The sequence below is a fragment of the Megachile rotundata genome, chromosome 13 (assembly GCF_050947335.1).
Source record: "Megachile rotundata isolate GNS110a chromosome 13, iyMegRotu1, whole genome shotgun sequence".
Lineage (NCBI taxonomy): Eukaryota > Metazoa > Arthropoda > Insecta > Hymenoptera > Megachilidae > Megachile > Megachile rotundata.
The window spans coordinates 9,139,359-9,161,731 of NC_134995.1; the positions used below are offsets into that span (position 1 = coordinate 9,139,359).

At 34.6% G+C, this 22,373-nt stretch overlaps 1 protein-coding gene across 2 annotated transcripts in view; it reads left to right on the forward strand.

Moving 5' to 3' along the window:
• Positions 1-22,373, forward strand: part of LOC100880687 (cyclic GMP-AMP phosphodiesterase SMPDL3A) — a 188,355-nt gene that overhangs the window by 161,898 nt on the left and 4,084 nt on the right. For both annotated transcript variants that reach the window (XM_076539329.1, XM_076539328.1), the window contains exons 7-9: positions 16,157-16,337; positions 19,460-19,569; positions 21,142-21,317. In XM_076539329.1, coding sequence (XP_076395444.1) covers positions 16,157-16,337; positions 19,460-19,569; positions 21,142-21,317 — 467 coding nt within the window. The remainder of the gene's footprint in view (positions 1-16,156; positions 16,338-19,459; positions 19,570-21,141; positions 21,318-22,373) is intronic.

Consider the following 22,373-nt stretch of genomic DNA (forward strand, 5'->3'; position numbering starts at 1 on the left):
CCTTCACCTGTCGTCATTCGTTGTTTTCGGCTAGTTTTGTTTGGTGTTCAACTGTTACGGACTTTGAAATATTAGTAGCTTTCAAATTTGACGATTCTTTCAGTTGTAGATTAACGAACTTTTACATTCGGGATTTATAAAGTTTGTAATCCGCAAATTGGCTAGTTTTTATACCTTTTTTAATTTCGAAGCGACGAATATTGGAATTGCGTTTGATAATTTCAAAATTTAAGATTGTGTATATTTCCAATTTTCAAGATTCAAAGATTCTCTAAATTCCTCACATTTCTAAGTTTTACCAAATTCCCCAGATTTCTAAAATTCCAAAAATTTTCCAAATTCCACAGATTCTCTATATTCTTCAAATTCCTCGATTCTCCAGAGTCCTCAGATTTTCTAGATTCCCCAAAATTCCCCAAATTCCACAGATTCTTCAAATTCTTTAAATTCCTCGATTCCTCAAATTCCCCAGATTTCCTAGATTCCCCAGACTCTGCAAATTCTTCAATTTTCTGGATTCCACAAATTCCCTAGATTCCCGAAATTTCCCAAATTTCCAAAATTCTTAAAACTCCCTCGATTCCCCAGATTTCCTAGATTCCATAGATTTGCTAGATCCCCTGAATTTCCCAAATTTCCCAAATTCCCCAAATTCTCAAAATTACTGATATTTCCAAGATTCCCCAAATTCTTCAAATTTCTCGATTCCCCCGATTCCCTAAATTCCCCAAATTCCTCAAATTAACAAAAATTCTCCAAATTCTAAAAAATTCCCCAAATTCTCAAAATTACCGATATTCCCTAGATTCCCCAAATTCCTCATATTCCCAAAATTCCCAAAGTTCACAATTTCCCAAATCCCCAAATTCCTAATTCTTAAAATCTAAAAAATTCCCCAAGTTCCTGAAATCTCAAAATCCTCAATTTCTGAAATCTCCAAAATCCCCAAAATTCCCAAACTTCCTGAATTCTAGAAATTCCGAAATCCCAAAATTCTCAATTTCAAAAATTCCCAATTTCTAAAATCCCTAAAATCCCCAAAATTTCAAAATCCCAGTTCCAAAAATCGCCAAAGTCTCCAAAATCCCCAAAATTTGCAAAATTTCAAAATCCCAATTCCAAAAATCGCCAGTCTCCAAAATCCCAATTCCAAAAAACTCCAAAGTTCCCAAATCTCCTAAAAATCGACCAGTTAAAAGTTCCAAAAAATTCGGTCACAGTATATCTTCCACCAACCCCCGATGTCCCCCGACTATTCGCGAACACCAGCCGAAGTTCCACTACATGTCAAGCCGCCCGCATCCGCCGCGCGCGTACGTTTAACGATTTCATGGCTCGGCATAAAAATTCGCTAGATCCGATAGTACGATTACAGATTACGAGTCGTTTAGGTGCGTCAGCAGCGAAACTGACCAATCAGCGACACCATTGTCGGTCAGTTCGATTCATTGATGAACAGATTGAATAGGTTGGTGATTTTTCCTTTTATTTTTTTCTTTTTTCCTCGTCCATCGACGAGGCACTTTCGAGCCGAAATCAACGCCGACGTCGTTGCCGGCCGTGCAACGAGAACCATTCAATAGACGAAAGAGATTTATACGCGAGTCTCTGCTTTCTCGTTTATTTCGAGCCGCGAGAAATTAAATTCAACCTTTGCTACGCTCACCTTTTCCCCGCGCTCGATCGATATTATCGGATACAATTGGATCAAATTGTTTTTCGTTTGCGCGAAAGAGACCGGACGTTAAATTCGCGTTATTGATGATGCTTCGTAGCCCCGTGTTTAAATGTGTTCGCCAGAGAAACACGGTATCGGATTTATTTGAATGGGAGAGGAGTAAAAGCATGATGGCGATGATGAAAGATATCTGAACATGTTGATATATAAAGTCCAATACTTTTTAGTCTTCTTTCAATCATTTGATTAATAAACGTTCTCGCTGGCGAAGTTGAAGTATACTGTTTTATCAGATACTTTTGAAACTTTGCTGCCTTTAAACTGTTAAATTGTTTAATTACATACTTTTGAAATTGTGAGGTTTAATTAAATACTTCTGAAATTGTGGAATTGTTTAGTCGGACACTTGGCACTTTTAAATTATTTCTCAGAAACTAGTCAACCTAAATTCTTTTTTGCTTTATTCATGAAAGATTGGGCTGTTTTAAAATATATTTTTAGTTCCGTCAATTTGTCGGAAAATTGACGGTAATTTTATAAGTCGAGCTTTCGAGATCTTAATAAATTTGTGTACATAAAAAAAGAACATAAAAGAAGAAATTAGCAACGCGTCAGCATTGTAAATAATACAACAGACTCTTTATCTTTGAGCGATTCAATCGCAGTCTTTCTTCTCCCTTCGTTATTTTGTTCAAGTCGTACCGTCAATTAAACCAGTAAACGTAGTCGGAATTATATCGTGTTTGGTCTCATTTTAACCGGAAAAATGTCAAAAATTGATTGCTCGTTCCTTAACAAACTCAAAACCGATAAAATGATGACTTAAATCCCCCCTAATTTTACATTGACTACACCATACTTTGATTAGAGCAAAACGTATAAAAGCAGTCGATTTACCGTGGAATAACCCTTATACAAACGAATCTCCAACACACATCTCACATAAAGCCCCAACTCAATTAATCCCTCCGTAAATAGAAATCTTCCCCTAAACCTCGATTCAACCCTCCGTTAAAAATTGTTTCGAAAGCGTATTTTCTTGGAAGACAGAGCGTCTTCCGGGAAGTGTGACACCAGAAGTACGCATTTGTAAGGCGTTGTTTGGTAGTGTGCTGTGAACGCGACGAGAGTATGTACGGTCGAGCACGAGCATTATAAACCTTGCCATCATATGCAGATTCTTTGAAAGCATGCTACGTCCCATTTGGATTGTATACCTGCGTCGCAAATTGTATGTGCACGATCCACTGGAAAATGGGCACTCGGGTTCGCTCGGGCTCGAACCCTGCTCCCTTTTCTGTCACGGACAAGCACCGATCATTACGAGCCTGCTCTACTATACTTTTTTTTAAACGAGACTTCTGCGTGAGTTGCGCTGTATTATTCTGGATATTCGTTGAACATATGTAGATTACTGGATGGAAGTTTGATGATGTATAGATTTGTGTATGTGTAGATGTATGGATGATGTGTCGAATTTATGGCAATCTTTTTTGGGGGAGATCGTGGAATTTTTGATACTCTTGTGAATATTTTTTGTTGATAAAATTACAGAGTTGCACTGTGTCGAATTTTTGTAGATCATCGAACAGAAATTTCTAATCATTTTTATGAGAAAATTGGGACACTATGGAGTTTTGAAAAATTGAAATAAGATAATTTTTAACACTAATAATTATGTAGAAATATATGAAATATGTACATATATGATATATGTAGTGAGGAGGTATTTTATAGGGAACAATTTATATTATATTCAAAATTTTAGGACAGAAAGTATGAAATCATTTTTACTAAAAAATATTGAATATCAGAATTTCTAGCATTTCAGGATTTGCTACATTTTTGAACATTAAAAATTGCAGAATAAAAATTTTATGTGTTAAATATTTTAAACATGAAAGCAAAAATAAAAATTGTACATATTAAAGCTTGAGAGTTAAAAATTCTGACATCAAAGCATCCCAAAATAAAAATTTTAAATATTAAAGCTTGAGAGTTGAAAATTTTAAATATCAAAACAGCCAAAAATAAAAATTTTCTACATTAAAGCTTGCAAAATGAAAGTTTACGGATTCAAAGCTCGAAATAAAAATTCTACGTAATGAACCTTGCAAGATAAAAATTTCCACACTCGAACTCGCAAACTAAAAATGTTGAATATCGAAATATTCCAAAAATGAAAGTTGTGAGTACTGCATCTGTGTAAAATAAAAATTCTACACATATAATCTCCCAAACTAAAATTTTAATCATTGAAGTGTTTAGAGACATCAAACTTTTATTTCCTCATAAAAATTGGCAATGATACTCGAACTTCGAATTCCGCAAACATTCGTACGTTCTCAAACGAAAAATTTACAATATTGGGAACCTTTCCCGAATCCCATTTGAAGTGGTCACCCACAGAGTGGTCAATATCCGATCAACTTTTTAATAATATTTGAAAGGAAATACGTGTTCGATTTATCAGAGCGATGTTGAACGAAGGGTCTAATATCATAATTGGGGAAAAAGGAACGAATTGGCCGAGCAACTTTTATCAGGCTCAATTGTTTCATGGGAAGCTCAATATCGTAATGCAGAGGAATGGTTATTATTAAAATTGTTAATTATTGAAGTAGTCGTGAAGTAATTTTCAAATTATCAAATTAAGAAATTTGGAGCGTTTGCGAGCTTTTAAAATTTCCAAATTTCGAATATTTTTACATTTTGAAATTTCCAGGTGTTTCATTCAATTTTTCTGGGGATTTATAGGAATTTATAGGGTATTATAGTGGTTTGTTAGGATTTCTAGGTATTTCTAGGAATTTCTAGGGACTTCTAGAGATTTCTAAATACTTAAATTCCCAAATTTCGAAATATTCAAACTCCCGAAATCCCAAAATTTCCAAATCGCACATATCCCAAATCCCACATGTCCCAAATCCCACATATCCCAAATCCCACATATTCCAAATCCCACATGTCCCAAATCCCAAATCACCAAATTCCCACATATCCCACATCCCACACGTACAAAATCCCACACGTCCCAAATCCCACATATCCCACATTCCACACGTCCCAGATCCCACACGTCCCAAATCCCACATGTCCCAAATCCCACGCGTCGCAAATCCCACACGTCCCAAATCCCACATGTCCCAAATCCCACGCGTTCCAAATTCCACGCGTCGCAAATCCCACGCGTCCCGAACCCCATGCGTCCCAAATCCCACGCGTCCCAAATCCCACGCGTCCCAAATCCCACGCGTCCCAAATCTCACGCGTCCCAAATCCCACGCGTCCAAATCCACGCGTCCCAAATCCCACATATGCCAAATCCCACGCGTCCCAAATCCCATGCGTCCCAAATCCCACGCGTCCCAAATCCCACACGTCCCAAATCCCACATATCCCACATCCCACACGTCCCCAATCCCACACGTCCCAAATCCCACACGTCCCAAATCCCACATATCCCACATTCCACACGTCCCAGATCCCACACGTCCCAAATCCCACACGTCCCAAATCCCACACGTCCCAAATCCCACATATCCCACATCCCACACGTCCCAAATCCCACACGTCCCAAATCCCACACGTCCCAAATCCCACATATCCCACATCCCACACGTCCCAAATCCCACACGTCCCGAATCCCAAATATCCCGAATCCCAAATCTCCCGAATCCCAAATCTCCCAAATTCCAAATATCCCCAATTCCCAAAATTCCCTCAAACATATATCCCCAAATGAAAATATTACAATATCGAGCCATTATCGGATCCCACGAAGTGGTCACCCACGCAATGTCATCCGATCAAGTTTTTAATAACATTCGAAAGGAAATACATGTTCGATTCATCACAGGCATAAAGGGCGGTATCTATATCGTAATTGGAAAAAAAGAAACTAGTTGAACGAGCAACTTTCATCAACTTCAATTGTTTCACGTGAAGTTTAATATCGTAATAGCCACCGTAGGTATATGTGAAGAGCATGTGGTCATTTCGAAATAGTGCTTCAATATCGACCGGATACTATTATGGTTGAAGCACCGGAACGTTGATGGAACCGCTGCGAACATGATTAAAATGAAAAAGGAAATAGACAAGCGACCGTTGAAAATGTAACTAGAATTGTTTCGGGGTACTGACCCCGTACTGTTTTCCACTGGAATATATACCGGGTTTATGGACTTTCAAACAATTTTATGGTTCGTGAACGCTATCCCGTGATCCTAGGGCTTTCAGTTTAAACACGTCGCGATCAACGCATTCGGTGGACAGTAAAAATTGTTTTGAGTGCATCATAAATTTTGTTATTCGCGAATAACTTAGTTATACCGTTCGCCGGGTGATTAATGGCTGCTATAAAATTTTGATCATTGGAAATCGACTGACAACTTTGTTACTACTCGTTATCGAGCTTTTATATCCCTCAATTTGTGTTCTTGACAAATTGTGCATTTCACTATGTTTTACTATATTTTAACGTTACTTATAACCACCGAAAAGAAAATTCCCCAACTACCCTAAATTTTTCAAATTCCTCAAATTAAGCAAAATTTTCCATGTTCTCAAAAATTCAGCAAATTCGTCATATTCCCAAGATCCCTAAATTTCAAAAATTTCCAGAGTCCACAAATTCTTCAAATTCCCTAAATTTTCCAGAGTCCATAATTTCTTCAAATGCCCTAAATTTTCCAGATTTCTAAGATTCTCAAAATTCTCCAAATTCCCCAAATACTCTAGATTTCCTAGATTCTCCAAATTCCCTAAATTCCCCAAATTCACTAAAATTCCAAGAGTCCTCAAATTCCCTAAATTCTCAAAATTCCCAAAATTCCCAAGAGTCCTCAAATTCCTCAAATTCCCTAAGTTCTCAAAATTGTTAAAATTTCCCAAATCCCCAAATTCTCCAAATTTCCCACATTCCCTAAATTCCCCAAATTTCCCAAATCCCCATATTCCCCAAATTCCCCAATGTCCCAAGAGTTCTCAAATTCTCCAAATTCCCTAAGTTCCCACAATTCCTAAGAGTCCTCAAATTCCCTAAATTCCCTAAGTTCTGAAAATTTCCCAAATCCCCAAATTCTCAAAATCCCTAAATTCCCCAAATTCCTCAAATTTCCCAAATTCTTCAAATTCCCCAAATTCCCCAAATTCTCCAATTTTCTCAGAGATCTCATTTAATACAACTTCCCTCACTTCAATCAAAAACCCTCATACAATTGAACCCTTACAATAGTACAATCCTTGTTACATACCTAACAATTATAAATAATACTTCAACAATAATAAAAACTATGTATTTATTAATCTTGCATACTGTGCCATGATACTCCGCCACATTTGTACATAATAAAACGCACCCAGCAGGATGCAAATACACGAAAACATCGAATGTACACAATCGTTGTCAATCAATGCACGGAAAAGAAGCCAGGGAACGCCTTTCTGTTACCGGTACGCGTGTTATTCCTTTAAAAGAAGCTCCGTCCCGTTTCGCATCAAATCGAAACGCTTTTATATCGAAAGAAGCCCGAAAAAATTCAGCCGGTTGCGTGAAATTGAACTATTTCGATGTGAACACGATGGATCGATACGACACGGTCCTCGTGGTTTCTTTCACAAAGCCAAAGCCCCGCTATTCCCTGTCGAATCGCGTACCGAAATACCTCGATTCTCGTTTGATGAAACGATATCGAGAAATTAATCCGCGGGACAAGATGCTTCAACCAATTTAAGAGAAAAAATACATATGAGAATTCCCAGATGAATTTCCATGCTGTGACGCTTTTCATCAATTTTTCGGTGGATTTTGGGGTATTTTGGTTTTTTGGTATTTGGTAGGAAATTGGGTTACATTCATTACTTACTATTTTTAGTACATTGAGTGATATAATCTTTTTGTTACAGTAACTAATTTTATCTTTTCAATTCTTTTAAAATATTTAGTTTAATCTGGATTTCTTTTTTTGGGGAGGGAATTTTTCTAAAATTTATAGGAACAAATTGGGAGGAGTATATAATCACTTATTGGCACACTGGTGTTGGTCATTGGCCACTGGTCACGTGGTACTGGTCACGTGGTACTGGCCACTGAATACCTAATAAAATTTCTTTTTTATTTGTACACATTGTATACATATTTTAATTTTATACAATATACAATATTTTTTCATTTTAAACATTGCAGATATATTTTAAATATATACATTATATGTATTTTTTGATTTTATACATTGTACATACATTTTTAATTTTACATATATTTTTAATATTTATAATTTTGCACATTGTATATATATTTTTGATTTTACACATTGTATATATATTTTTAATTTTAATTATTGTATATATATATTTGTAATTTTACACATTATATATATATTTGTAATTTTACACATTGTGTATATATTTTTCATTTTATACATTGTATATATATTTTTAATTTTACACATTGTATATATATTTTTAATTTTATACATTGTACATATACTTTTAGTCTTGCACATTGTATATATATTTTTTACTTTATACATTGTATATATTTTTTGATCTTGAATATTTTATATATATTTTTAATTTTGCACATTGTATATATATTTTTTACTCTATACATTGTATATATTTTTTTATCTTGAACATTGTATATATATTTTTAATTTTGCACATTGCATATATATTTTTGATTTGACACATTCTATATGTAGTTTAATTTTGTACATTGTACATATATTTTTAGTCTTGCACATTGTATATATGTTTGACTTTATACATTGTATATATTTTTTGATCTTGAACATTGTATATACATTTTTAATTTTGTACATTGTATATATATTTTTGATTTTACACATTCTATATATAGTTTAATTTTATACATTGTATATATTTTTTGATTTTCCACATTGTAACAGTTGCCCACAATATTAAATCAAACCACCCCAAAATATCAACCATAGCAGCCATGTGTATTTGAAATATAAAACCTTCAGTTCCAGCTTAAAAACAATAAAATTCCGTCAAACACTCGAAGTTTAGCATACGCAGCACGAGATAGAAGTTGCACGTTCTCTGTAACGGCCAATATTGTTCCACAGCGGCGGGAAAGAAACGCTTGCGAAATTCCAGCCTCGAATATTAAATATCGAAGCGAGTGGGTGGCGGGTTGGAATTCGTCAGCCTTCTTCTGCGACAAACTGCAAACCTTCGCGAAAATTCATTGCGCCATCGTATTTTAAAGACGCACCACTTTTTTTCCTTTCTCGATATCCAATATTCACATTCTGCCACTCTTCAGACGAGATTTCTTATCAACTCCGAGCGATCGCGTCTCGATGTATGCATCCGATCAATTCATATCGATATAAGATGATTGAACCAATCTTCTGCTTTATCAGCTTCAGCCACTTTACTTGTAAACGAAGTATGATTAGGTTTTCAGTTATTTTCTGGGGAATTTTTGAGAGAGGTTGGAAATTTTTTAGGCTTAAAATAGGTTATGTTGACCTTATTCAGGTTATGGAGAGAATATGATTAGAGTTTGATGTATTTTTGTTTTTTTGGAATTTTTGAGATGAGAAGATTGAAGTATACGAAGTTTGAAGACGTGAAATAGGTTAGGTTGACTTTATTTAGGTTATGATGAAAGTATGATTAAAGTTTGATGTATTTTTGTTTCTTGAAATTTTTGGAATAGAAAGTTTCAAGTTGGTGAGGTTCGAAAACGTGAAATAGGTTAGGCTGACTTTATTTAGGTTATGGAGAAAGTATGATTAGGGTGTGGTTTACTTTTTTTTTGGAATTTTTAGGATGTGAAGTTTGAAGATATGAAATAGGTTAGGTTGACTTTATTTAAGTTATGCAGAAAGTATGATTATGGTGTGGTTCATTTTTTCTTTGTTTTTTGGAACTTTTGTGTTTGAAGAAATAGGTTATGTTCATTTTACTTAAATTCTGATAAAAATCAAATTAAAAAATTCAGTAAAATTTTTTAATTTTTACACTGAAATTTAATGTGCAGATTTTTAAAAATTCATAGAAATGGAAAATAGCAAATTTTTCTGTTATAATATTTTTAATATAACATGATTTCAAATATTTTTATTTTTAAGTTTTTGACTTCCGACATTTTTTTAAATGGCAAATGAAACATTCTGCGGTATATAATAAGTAAATCAACATTTAAAAAATCAAATAATACTATACTTGAGAAGATCCTGCCCTCGAATCACTAAAATTGAAGGAACCCCTCTCTAAAGCCCCCAAATATACAAAAGTCCCATTCTTGAATCCCTAAAACAAAAACCCTTCGTCAAATCAATAAAATTATAAAAATCCCACCCTCAAGTTCCTAAAATTGAAAAAATTCCACCCTCAAAATATTAAACTCTAATAAATCCTCTCTCAAATCACTAAAATTATAACAATCCTACCCTTCAATCCCTAAAATTAGAAAAAGCCCACCCTGGAAATATTAAACTTGAAAAACTGCACCCACGAATCACTAAAATTATAAAAATCCCACCCTCCAATCCCTAAAATTAGAAAAAGCCCACCCTGGAAATATTAAACTTGAAAAACTGCACCCACGAATCATTAAAATTATAAAAATCCCACCCTCGAATCCCTAAAATTGGAAAAATCCCACTCTCAAAATATTAAACTTGAAAAATTCCTACTCTCAAAGCATTAAACTTAAAAAAATCTCACCCTCAAAATATTAAACTTGAAATAATCCTACTCTCAAATGACTAAAATTAAAAAAATTCCACCCTCAAAATATTAAACTTGAAAAAATCCTACTCTCAAATCACTAAAAATAAACAATCTCACCCTCAAAATATTAAACTTGAAAAAATCCTACTCTCAAATCACTAAAATTAAAACAATCTCACCCTCAAAACATTAAACTTGAAATAATCCTACTCTCAAATGACTAAAATTAAAAAAATTCCACCCTCAAAATATTAAACTTGAAAAAATCCTACTCTCAAATCACTAAAATTAAAACAATCTCGCCCTCAAAATATTAAACTTGAAAAAATCCTACTCTCAAAGCACTAAAATTAAAAAAATTCCACCCTCAAAATATTGAACTTGAAAAAATCCTATTCTCAAACCACTAAACTTAAAAAAATCCCACCCTCAAAATAGAAAAAATTCTACTCTCAAATCACTAAAATTAAAAAATCCAACCCTCAAAATATAAAACTTGGAAAAATCTTCCCTCAAATCCCTAAAATTGAAAGAACCCCTCCCTAAACCTCCCAAAAATAAAAAGAATCCCATCCCAACATCCCAAAACTTGCAAAACTCCCCCAAATCACAAAAATGAAAAAACTCCCACCCTCAAATCCCCAAAAATAAAAAATCGACCCGTTAAACCGCACAACCACCATTCTTTAAAGTCACCCTATACAATGTTTCACGAAACGAAAGAGGTATGGGTCTATAATGTCGAGTTAGAGACCCGTGCCTACCGAACCGCGTAACACTTATCTCTTTCAACCGACAAAGTTTCGTTCCCTGGTGCCCGATCGACGGCGTTCACCGTTTAAAGAAATCTACTTTTTCCCCATGGTGCAATTCGTTCAGAAGGAATCTCCGTGCGAATGGAAAGAGACCTCCGCTCGCTACTCTTCCTCTTCTATTTTTTCTCTTTTACTTTATTCCTTTTTTGCTTCTCTTATCAGCTTAACGAGCTTTTCTTTATCCAGCCGACAACGCCTCTCCGGGCCATTCTTTCATCTCGCATTTTCTTCACCTCTTTTCCGCTCCACCCTCAACATTTTCCTTTTTCCTCGCTCTTTGATTCCTTTTCCACGCTCTTACGTATCATATTTTCTTTCTTCGTTCGCCTTGTTTTTATCCTTTACCTTTAGCCGCACATGGAAATGTCCTGAGCTTTGTTGTCTCTCTGCCTTCGCCTCTTAAGCGTCCTCCATTTCCTTTTGTTTTTACAGCCTTTTTATTCCTCGATTCTTTATGGACGATTATACGGCCTCTGTTCTTACCTGTCCTTCTTTCACTCACTTTCTTTTCTCTAGTTCGCCTTTTTATAGTAGACGCGCTATTTTCTGCGAGGCCTCTGTATCTACTCGGGCTTTGCTCGGTTGCGGGATGAATGCTACCCTCTAGGTTTCTAAGGAACGTTTCGTGTTTTACACCTCGTTCGAATGCGATGTTGAGGAGTTCATGGTTCAGGGGTTCGGTTTGTTAGAGAATGAAGGATGTCTGAGAGACTTTTGGGGGATGGTGGTTTTGAGATTTGGAAGGTGGGGTTTGGAAATTTTGGAAGGTGAGAATCTGGGGATTTAAGAATTTTGGAATTGCAAGATTGGGATTTGGAAAATTTGGGATCTGGAAAATTTTTGAACTAGAAATTTGGAATTTGGGAAATTTGGAATTTGGGGAATTTGGAATTTGGGGAATTTGGAATTTGGGAAATTTGGAATTTGGGGAATTTGGAATTTGGGGAATATGGAAAATTTGGGGAATATGGGAAATTTGGAATTTGGGGAATTTGGAATTTGGGAAATTTGGAATTTGGGAAATTTGGAATTTGGGGAATTTGAAATTTGGGGAATTTGGGAAATTTGGAATTTGGGGAATTTGGAATTTGGGGAATTTGGAATTTGGGGAATTTGGAATTTGGGGAATTTGGAATTTTGGAAATTTGAAATTTGGGGAATTTGGAATTTTGGGGAATTTGGAATTTGAGAAATTTGGAATTTGGGGAATTTAGAATTTGGGAAATTTGGAATTTGGAGAATTTGAAATTTGGGAAATTTGGAATTTGGGAAATTTGGAATTTGGGAAATTTGGAATTTGGGAAATTTGGAATTTGGGAAATTTGGAATTTGGGAAATTTGGAATTTGGGAAATTTGGAATTTGGGGAATTTGGAATTTGGGGAATTTGGAATTTGGGGAATTTGGAATTTGGGGAATTTGGAATTTGGGAAATTTGGAATTTGGGAAATTTGGAATTTGGGGAATTTGGAATTTGGGAAATTTGGGAAATTTGGAATTTGGGGAATTTGGAATTTGGGAAATTCGGAATTTGCGAAATTTGGAAATTGGAAAATTTAGAATTTGGAAAATTTGGAATTTGGGGAATTTGGAATTTGGAAAATTTGGAATTTGGGGAATTTGGAATTTAGGAAATTTGGAATTTGGGGAATTTGGAATTTGGGAAATTTGGAATTTGGGGAATTTGGAATTTGGGCAATTTGGAATTTGAGGAATTTGGAATTTGGCGAATTTGGAATTTGTAAAATTTGGAATTTGCAAAATTTGGGTTTTGTAAAATTTGAAATTTGGAAATTTAGAATTTGAAAATTTGAAATTTAGAAACTTAGAGAAGTCCTTCAAAAACGAATCAAATAACAAATATTTCCTTCCTAAAGAACTTGTCAATAAATTCCACCCCTATCCTCTCCCTCCTCCTCCCAGCACAAAGAAACCACCTCCCCAAATAAATAAAATTAATCACCAACTATTCCATCTTATTCGCGAATTGTGAAGCGCTTGTTAGTATCGAGTGTAGCATAAGCAGGCTGTTTATAAGCCCGAAGCCCGTCACGGATAGGAAGCGCGAAGCAAGATCAGACTGCGTCTAATTTCGTGAACGTGCTCGATTAGTCGTATCGCGCCTCCTTACGCCTGCAGGATCCGTATCCTGTGTCGATCCCGGATAACACTTACGATATTCCATTTGCCGATGCTAACGAGCGAGTTCCTCGTTACTGCATGATACTGCTCGCGTTTCACGCACGATGCTCGCTCCACTTCTCTATTTAGTGGAGACGCAGTCACGCGACAACTTCCTGGGGTTAAAATTCATGAACCTACCACGTCATTCAGCTTGTGTTATATACGCTTTCGATACTTAAACGATGACTATTTTATTTGAAGAATTATCAGAATTACACTTTTTACGTATTTATTTTTACATTGAAAATTAACACTAATGTACAATTTTCTGGATAGTTGTCTCATGCACAGATATAATTATTTGTACAATGTGAAAACTGAGAAAAGTTAAAATGTTACATTACGAGTATATGCTAAGGGAACTTGACTATGCAAATTGTAGTTGGACAAATTGCAAAATGAAGTTTATTCAAAAATTGAATTAGATGTGACAGCAGATGTGAGTGCATGTGTGGGACATGTGGGGAGAGGTGGGACTCTTTAACAATTTTTTTCATTCAATTTTCAAGTAATTTAACTAAGTTTGCAAGGTTTCTCATATGTGAAAAATGATGTATGTGATCAAAGTTGTGTTCACTCAATTTTCTTACAAAGAATTAATTTAACTAACTTTGCAAGGTTTCTCATATGTGAAAAATGATGCATGTGGTCAAACTAGATTTGCAAGGTTTCTCATATGTGAAAAGTGATGTATGTGGTCAAAATTTTGTTCACTCAATTTTCTTACAAATACTTAATTTAACTAAATCTGAAAGGTTTCACATATGTGAAAAATGATGCATGTGGTCAAACTAGATTTGCAAGGTTTCTCATATGTGAAAAGTGATGTACGTGGTCAAAATTTTGTTCACTCAATTTTCTTACAAAGAATTAATTTAACTAACTTTGCAAGGTTTCTCATATGTGAAAAATGATGCATGTGGTCAAACTAGATTTGCAAGGTTTCTCATATGTGAAAAGTGATGTATGTGGTCAAAATTTTGTTCACTCAATTTTCTTACAAAGAATTAATTTAACTAACTTTGCAAGGTTTCTCATATGTGAAAAGTGATGTGTGTGATTAAAATTGTGTTCACTCAATTTTCTTACAAATAATTAATTTAACTAACTTTGCAAGGTTTCTCACATGTGAAGAGTGATGTATGTGGTCAAACCAAATTTGTAAGGTGTCACATATGAAAAGTGATATATGTGATCCAACGTGCCATATAAAAATTATTGAGTGCTTCATCTTTGAAATAAAAATAGAAATAATTGTAAACTTTTTAATCGATACAAATAAAAATATTTTATACAATATCACCAAAAGTTCGTACCCAAAATACCTCTGTCATAATTTGTAAAAATAAAGTAGCCATTGTTACAAAAAAATTCTACGTATCATAAAAAGAAAGCTACTATGTAATATCGCGAGAGCTATAAAAACGAAGTAGATAAGAATCTAGGGTAAAAGTAACCCCAGTACGAGTGTTTTAGAAACGTGTAACTGCAAATCAATTGTACATTAAATCACCGTCGAGATTATATCAGCAGATTGAAGAATAGACCAAAGCTCTTTCAAGGGTTTAATGTAGAAAAGAATAGATCTCTCGAGCCATTGATTTACATACGATTTTACCGTCATAAAATTCAACAGGTTCCACGAGGTTCTCATGAATTTCTCGCGTTTACAGATCGTCAGCTTGATATTTGCTTTTCTTGAGATTTCTGTATTACCGAGGGCTGATTCGAACAGTTCCAGGGGATATAGAGACTTAGAATGTGAATCGAGTTCGTGATAGGAGGGTGAATTATATGGGATTATTAATATCAACAGGTTGAAGGTAGATTGACTCCTGAAATCGTATAAGTTTATGGTAGCAGGATTTTGTAATTATGACTGCAATTTGAAGGTTGTTATATTTATTTCATGGAGGATAGGTGGCCGCATTTTTCAAATTTTTAGATGTGCAGATTAGATTTTGGGTTATTAAGTTTGTGGTAGATTGATGGGCCTAGATTTGCGAATATGTGGATATGTAGATGTGTGTGACTATGTAGACATGTATGGATATGTGGACATGTATGGATATGTGAACATGTATGGACATGTGTGAATATGTGGACATGTGGACATGTGGATATGTAGATTTGTAGACATGTGGATATATCAATATGTAGATTTGTAGATATGTGAATATGTATGTGGGTATGTGGATATGTCGGGATACGTGGATATGTAGATTTGTGGATTTGTGGATTTGTGGATATGTGGATATATGGATATGTGGATATGTGGATACGTGAATATGTGAATATGTGGATATGTGAGTATGTGAATATATAGATATGTGAGTATGTGAATATATGGATATGTGAGTATGTGAATATATGGATATGTGAATATGTGAATTTGTAGATTTGAGAATTCATTGATTTTTAGACCGATAAATTTCTGAACGTATATATTAGTATATTCACAAACTACTACACCTTTAAATATTTCCATATTTCTGAATTCTTCAATAATAGATTTCTAGGTGCATATTCTAGTTTCATAGTCTTTCATATATTTCCTGGCTCTTATACTGCTTCTCTCTAAATTTAAACATTCAGATATTGATAGCTGTCTAAATTTCTAAATCTTCATAGTAAAATTGTACTGCATAAAATCATACACTCCAAATTTTCATTAATCGAATATAATATATCTCTTCAAACAATTCTTTAAAAAAACTCTTAAAAAATTGCCCAGTTAAATTTATAATCCTTTTTAATTGTTAAAGGTGTACATCGTGGGTCATACACCACCCGGAGTCGACGATCGAGAAAATGGCGCCGCAGCGTTCAGCGAGAGACACAACACCAAGTATCTTCGACTGATCCGTCTCTATTCAGACATAATTCGGGGTCAATTCTTCGGCCATTGGCACTCGGACACTTTTCGTGTGGTCTACAGCGATACTGGTACGTCTTTGTTCTTCTTTACAACTGCTGAATACGGTAAATCGAGTAGAAAGCTCTTTGGATCGATGCACTACCGTTTAAACCTCCACTCTTTGCACGTCTACATCGAGCGAAACTCTTCTGTGGCGCACAAGAAACACACGACTGTAACTGTATGTAGTTTGAACAAGAAAGAACATTCCGAGCTAAGTAAATTACTGCTGGCAAGTTTATTATTTTGCATGGTGAAATTCTTTGTCAAGTGTTTGCTGCAATTTAACGTGAAATTGTTATATTTTTCGTTCTCGGATTTAATTTATTTGACTAAAAGTTTTGAATGTGTTTTGTAAAAATTGCTAGTAAAAGTATGAAGGAAAAATTTTAAACTTAACAATTTTATTGAGGGATTTATAAAAATCTTAAACTTAAATAATTTAACAGGTTATTGAAGAATGTATAGAGTTTTTAAATAAATAAAATATTGCATACAATTGCAGTTATATAAAAATATGAAATGTCATAAATTTAAAAGCATTCTAACAAAAATTATTTTATTGCAAAACGAAACACAGTATTAAATATTTATACCAAATTGCAAATAAAGCCATTAAATATTTATTTGCACAGTATAAAAATGTGACAATATTTTCAGAGTTCATACAAGCCTGTAATCATCGATTTAAATATTAATGGCATCGATGTTCATCTTTATTCAATTAAATGTAAATTTTAATCAAATACTTTCCATGTTAATGCGTCCATTTTGAATGCACAAGCACGTAAATATCGGTGGTTTGTTAATTACAAATACGTAGCGTTAATTATTAACAGAAGCATCGTTTACTAGATTTTTTTTGTGGAAGTAGTTTGACGTTGTAACTTGCAACGTGTTCCACTTTTCATTTAAAAAAAGAAAAAATAAGCTGGATAAAAGCATCTGCTTCGATTCTTTCATTAAACTATGTCGCGAGTACAGGTTGACGTTAAAATCTATAAAACGCATTAACTTCCGAGCAGATAATTACACGAGTATCCGTGCCACTTCGACATTATGTCGGCAACGTGGACGTCAATGAAATATGGCTGGAAAGAGAAATGGAACGATTAATTTGTCTACGTGTTCTAAAATTAATAACGTTCACGTAAATAACGCATCGTAGCTTCAGAGAATATTTTATTACGAGTCTTTCGATGGAACTGTGTTGATCTTTCATGGGGAAAATGGCGCTCGAGGGGATCCACTTAAATGACACATTATTTAATTTATCGATATATAATAAAATTACTCAAATTGCATAATTTACAGGAACGGAAATAATAAAACTCTTACACTCTTTTCTTACATTTAATAACTGAATATTCTGACATCTTTTTGCGGTGCAAAATATGAAACACCCTGTACATGTATAGATTTTTATAATGGTACCTTTAGTATAACATTGGAATTCAGTATGTAACATGTTTTTTCATATACGAATCAATCTTGTTCAGAATGACATCTACCACCCCTTTCAGGGAGTAACACTAATTATGAGACACCCTGTATTATCGTTTAAATTTTCTCCAACAAATTGAACAATATTTGCAATAAAATTTATAATATTAATGTGAACTATAATTGGGTCATTCCACGCCAAATCGATCATTTTTGGACATCACAAACACATACCGCCATTTTAGGTAGGCGAGTTGCGCGCGCAGCTTGCTTTGGGTCCAGCTGCGCGCGCAACCCAAAGCAAGCTGCGCGCGCAACTCGCCTACCTAAAATGGTGGTACCCCGACATTTCATAACGAATTGACAGAATTAAAAAAAATATTTTAAAATAGCCCAATCCTTCAAGAATAAAACAAAAAAGAATTTAGCTAAATCGGTTGAGTAGTTTCCGAGAAAAAAATTCGTGAGTGAAACCTATTTTCGCAAAAATGGGCAAAAATTTCAAACTTGTTTTTTTTTAATAAATTCGAAACCAGCAAAATGATGACTTAAACTCCCCCTAATTTCACATGAACTACAACATATTTTAATTAGAGCAAAATCGTAGATGGTTACGTACAAAATTGATCGATTTGGCGTTGAATGACCTTTTACATAAATTACATAAATTGTATCCAGAGGTAAATTATGTGACTCAGCATTTTGCTGCCATCGAAATTGCACAAAATTATTTTCCTTCGAGATGACGATTGGTTCAACATGACGCTAGGTCCAGAATCATAGTAAGGTGACCTTCTGAAAACATGAAAGCATCACAAACATTAATAAACTGTATCGATTCGTATTTCGAGCAACGTTATTCGTGCAAACATGCAGTAAACAAGTTTTTATGACTTTGCAAATACACGTTGTACAAAGATATGCATGCGGGACTGTGTGGACATAGAGAATCCGATAACGAATTTGCAAACACGTACACGGTGCAGGAAGGTGAAATATTTGAGGAAGTGTATTAAAGTACAGAGGTAAAGCGCTTGCAAAAGTGTGCAGTAATTACGTAAAATACGCTGGAACATTTAGGAGAATATGTCAGAACAGAGAGATAAACACATCGTAAGTCACAGTGAAGTACTTGTTAAAATATGTCACAGTAGGTCACAGGTTAACACATAGGTCACAGTAAATTACATTAAATAATTTGCAAAAATACATAGCATGCATTGGTAATCACAATATAAAATTTGCTAAAACACTTTTCAGAATGTGACAACACATGGTTAAGTACATTATAAAATTCACTGAAATACTTGCAAAAGTATCATAACACACAATTCCAGTGACCACTCTATAAATGAATTAAAATGATAAAATTGGTAGAACACACTAGATACTAGCACTAGTACGCTAGAAAACACACATATGAGCACACGATGCGTTAAATGTATCCTTGACTCGTACAAGCGAATGTTGATGAAGTTGCTTCGACCTTTATGGCAGTCAAAGTAAAACCATGAAGTGATCCATAACAGTAATAGGTAAATTGTGATCCAATCAGGTGTCTCGTAATGTATTCATACTATATGCAGTTAAAAAAAGAGATTCCTTAATACATTTACACATTCCAAAACAAATCTATGAAGTTTGTAAGAGTACTCTAAAATGAACTTTTTTCAAAAATGTAATAATGAAATGATATTTGTGTTAACAGGTTCTCCAGTATCTTGGATAATGATGGCACCTAGTATATCGCCGCGCACTCCTGGAGGACCCAACAATCCAGGTTTGAGACTGTACAAGTTTGAAACTAATACCGGTCAGGTATGTTGAAAAGCAGCTACACGCGGCGTCCATAGTGATGGGTCTTTGGTATACTCGGTTACAAGTTATGCAAGTAATTCAAATTCAAGTAGTTCTCAGTTACTTGCATAATGATTCTAAGTAACAAGTTGCTGAACGTTTCGGAAGCTTGGTCTGGTTAGGTTCGAAATTAAAGTATTTGCTTATTTGGAACTTTTCGATTTGGTGATTTTTGAATTTAGTCATTTAGGAATTTAGTAATTTTTCAAATTTAAAAATTGGAATTAGGGATGTCATTTGGGGAAGAATGCAAAAATTCCAATATTCCCAATAAGCTAATTTCCTGATTTCCTAATTTCCTAACTCCCTGATTTCCTAATTCCCTGATTTTCTAATTCCTTGGTTTACTACTTCTGTGATTTCCTAATTCCTTGATTTCCTAATTTCCTGATTTCCTAATTCCTTGATTTACGAATTCCCTGATTTGCTAATTCGTTGATTTACTAATTACCTGATTCCCTAATTCCCTGATTTCCTAATTTCTTGATTTGCGAATTTCATGATTTCCTAATTCCCAGATTTCTTAATTCCCTGATTTCCTAATTCCTTGATTTGCTAATTCACTGATTTCCTAATTCCCTGATTTCCTAATTCCTTGATTTGCTAATTTCATGATTTCCTAATTCCCAGATTTCTTAATTCCCTGATTTCCTAATTCCTTGATTTGCTAATTCCCTGATTTCCTAATTCCCAGATTTCTTAATTCCCTGATTTCCTAATTTCTTGATTTGCGAATTCCCTGATTTCCTAATTCCCTGGTTTCCTAATTTCCAGATTTCTTAATTCCTTGATTTCCTAATTCACAGATTTCTTAATTCCCTGATTCCTTGATTTGCTAATTCACTGATTTCTTAATTCCCTGATTTCCTAATTCCTTGCTTTCCTAATTCCTTGCTTTCCTAATTCCTTGATTTGCTTATTCGCTGATTTCCTAATTTCCTAATTCCTTGCTTTCCTAATTCCCTGATTTCCTAATTTCTTGATATGCTAATTCCTTGATTTTCTAATTTCCTAATTTTCTAAATTTACAAATTTCTGAATTCCTTAAATTCCAAAGTCGCAAATTTCTATATACCCAAGTTCCTAAATTCCCAGCATCTTATATTCCCAAATTACCATTTATTCTACATCACCAACTTCTTATACTCCCAAATTCCCACATTCCTTCACCCCTAACTTCCAAAATTAAAAAATTCCCCAAATTTCAACTATTCACCCTCAAACCTCTTCTTCTCCTCCCACCCCAATACCCCCAAACCCCCCCATCCTCTCCCCAAATCTCGCCCCCCAATTCCACTCCACCACACGCGATATTTCCATTAATAAACTGATACTAGAATACCGAAACGCAATAGTTTGCATATTTGAATCGATTGAAAGCGAATTGCCATCCCCATCACTGGCTGTCCATAATCTCCATCCTTCTGCGGGTTGGTTTATTTATGCGACGTGACGTTCACGATTGAAAGAGCTCTACGTACACATACATATCCATGTACACACAGGATTTCTCTACTGTTCTGTCGCATTCAGGTGTTGGATTATACGCAGTACTATCTTAATCTGCCGGAAGCGAATTCAAAAGGGGAGGCGAACTGGTTGGTCGAATACTCTATGCTCGAGTACTACGATCTTCAGGAAATAACGGCGATCACTCTTCACGACTTGGCCGACCGATTCACGCAATCCAATGATTACGCTTTCATCAGGTGGGTAAATGGATTACGGGGACCCGACAAATTTTTCCAATCTATGGGGGAACGTGACCGTGATCGTATCGCAAACTGGCCTCATCGATCATCTCCCTTTGCGGTATTGACTTCGAACGCTTTGTCTTGGAAAATGAAACGTTAGATTGATATATGCTTCGACTTTTCTAACTGTCCTTTCCGTGCTCTTTCTGATGCTTCGTGACCGACAATTTAACTTTTTGGCTCGTTAATTCATATTTTATTAATTCATCTTAGTAATAGGTTTCTTAGTTATTTTAGTGAAATTTGGGATTTAGAAAATTTGGCATTTGTCAAATTTGGGATTTCGAGAATTTTGGAACTGGAAAATTTGGGATTTCGAGAATTTTGGAACTGGAAAATTTGGGATTTGCAAAATTTTGGAATTGGAAAATTTGGAATTTGAAAATTTGGGATTTGGAAAATTTGGGATTTGGAAAATTTTGGAATTGGAAAATGTGGGATTAGGAAAGCGTTGATATTGGAAAATGTGGGATTTGGGAAATTTTGGGATTGGAAAATTTGAGATTTGAAAATTTAGGATTTGGAAAATTTTGGAATTGGAAAATTTGGGATTTGAACATTTGGGATTTGGAAAATTTTGGAATTGGAAAATTTGGGATTTGAAAAATTTTGGAATTGGAAAATTTGGGATTAGGAAAACTTTGGAATTGGAAAACTTTGGAATTGGAAAATTTTGGAATTGAAAAATTTGGGATTAGTAAAACTTTGAGAAACTTAGTATTTAAAAATCTCTTAATTACAGAATCATTGACCTTACTCTTTCTATTTTCATTGATTTTGTCTATTAAGAGAACTGTCGAGTCCGGTACATTTGCAAGCGAGTTTTAATGCATTTGCGAATTTGTTATGACGTTTACCGTAGTGATTGCGGTCTGAGGTTTACTGTGATCACCGGGTAATTTGTTTCCAACGTTCGAAACTTGATACAGTATCAGTGTGAAACCATAGTATTTGATTGAAAATTTGTGCGGAACGTTGAGAACACGTTGGTGGAATGATTGAAATAGGTCA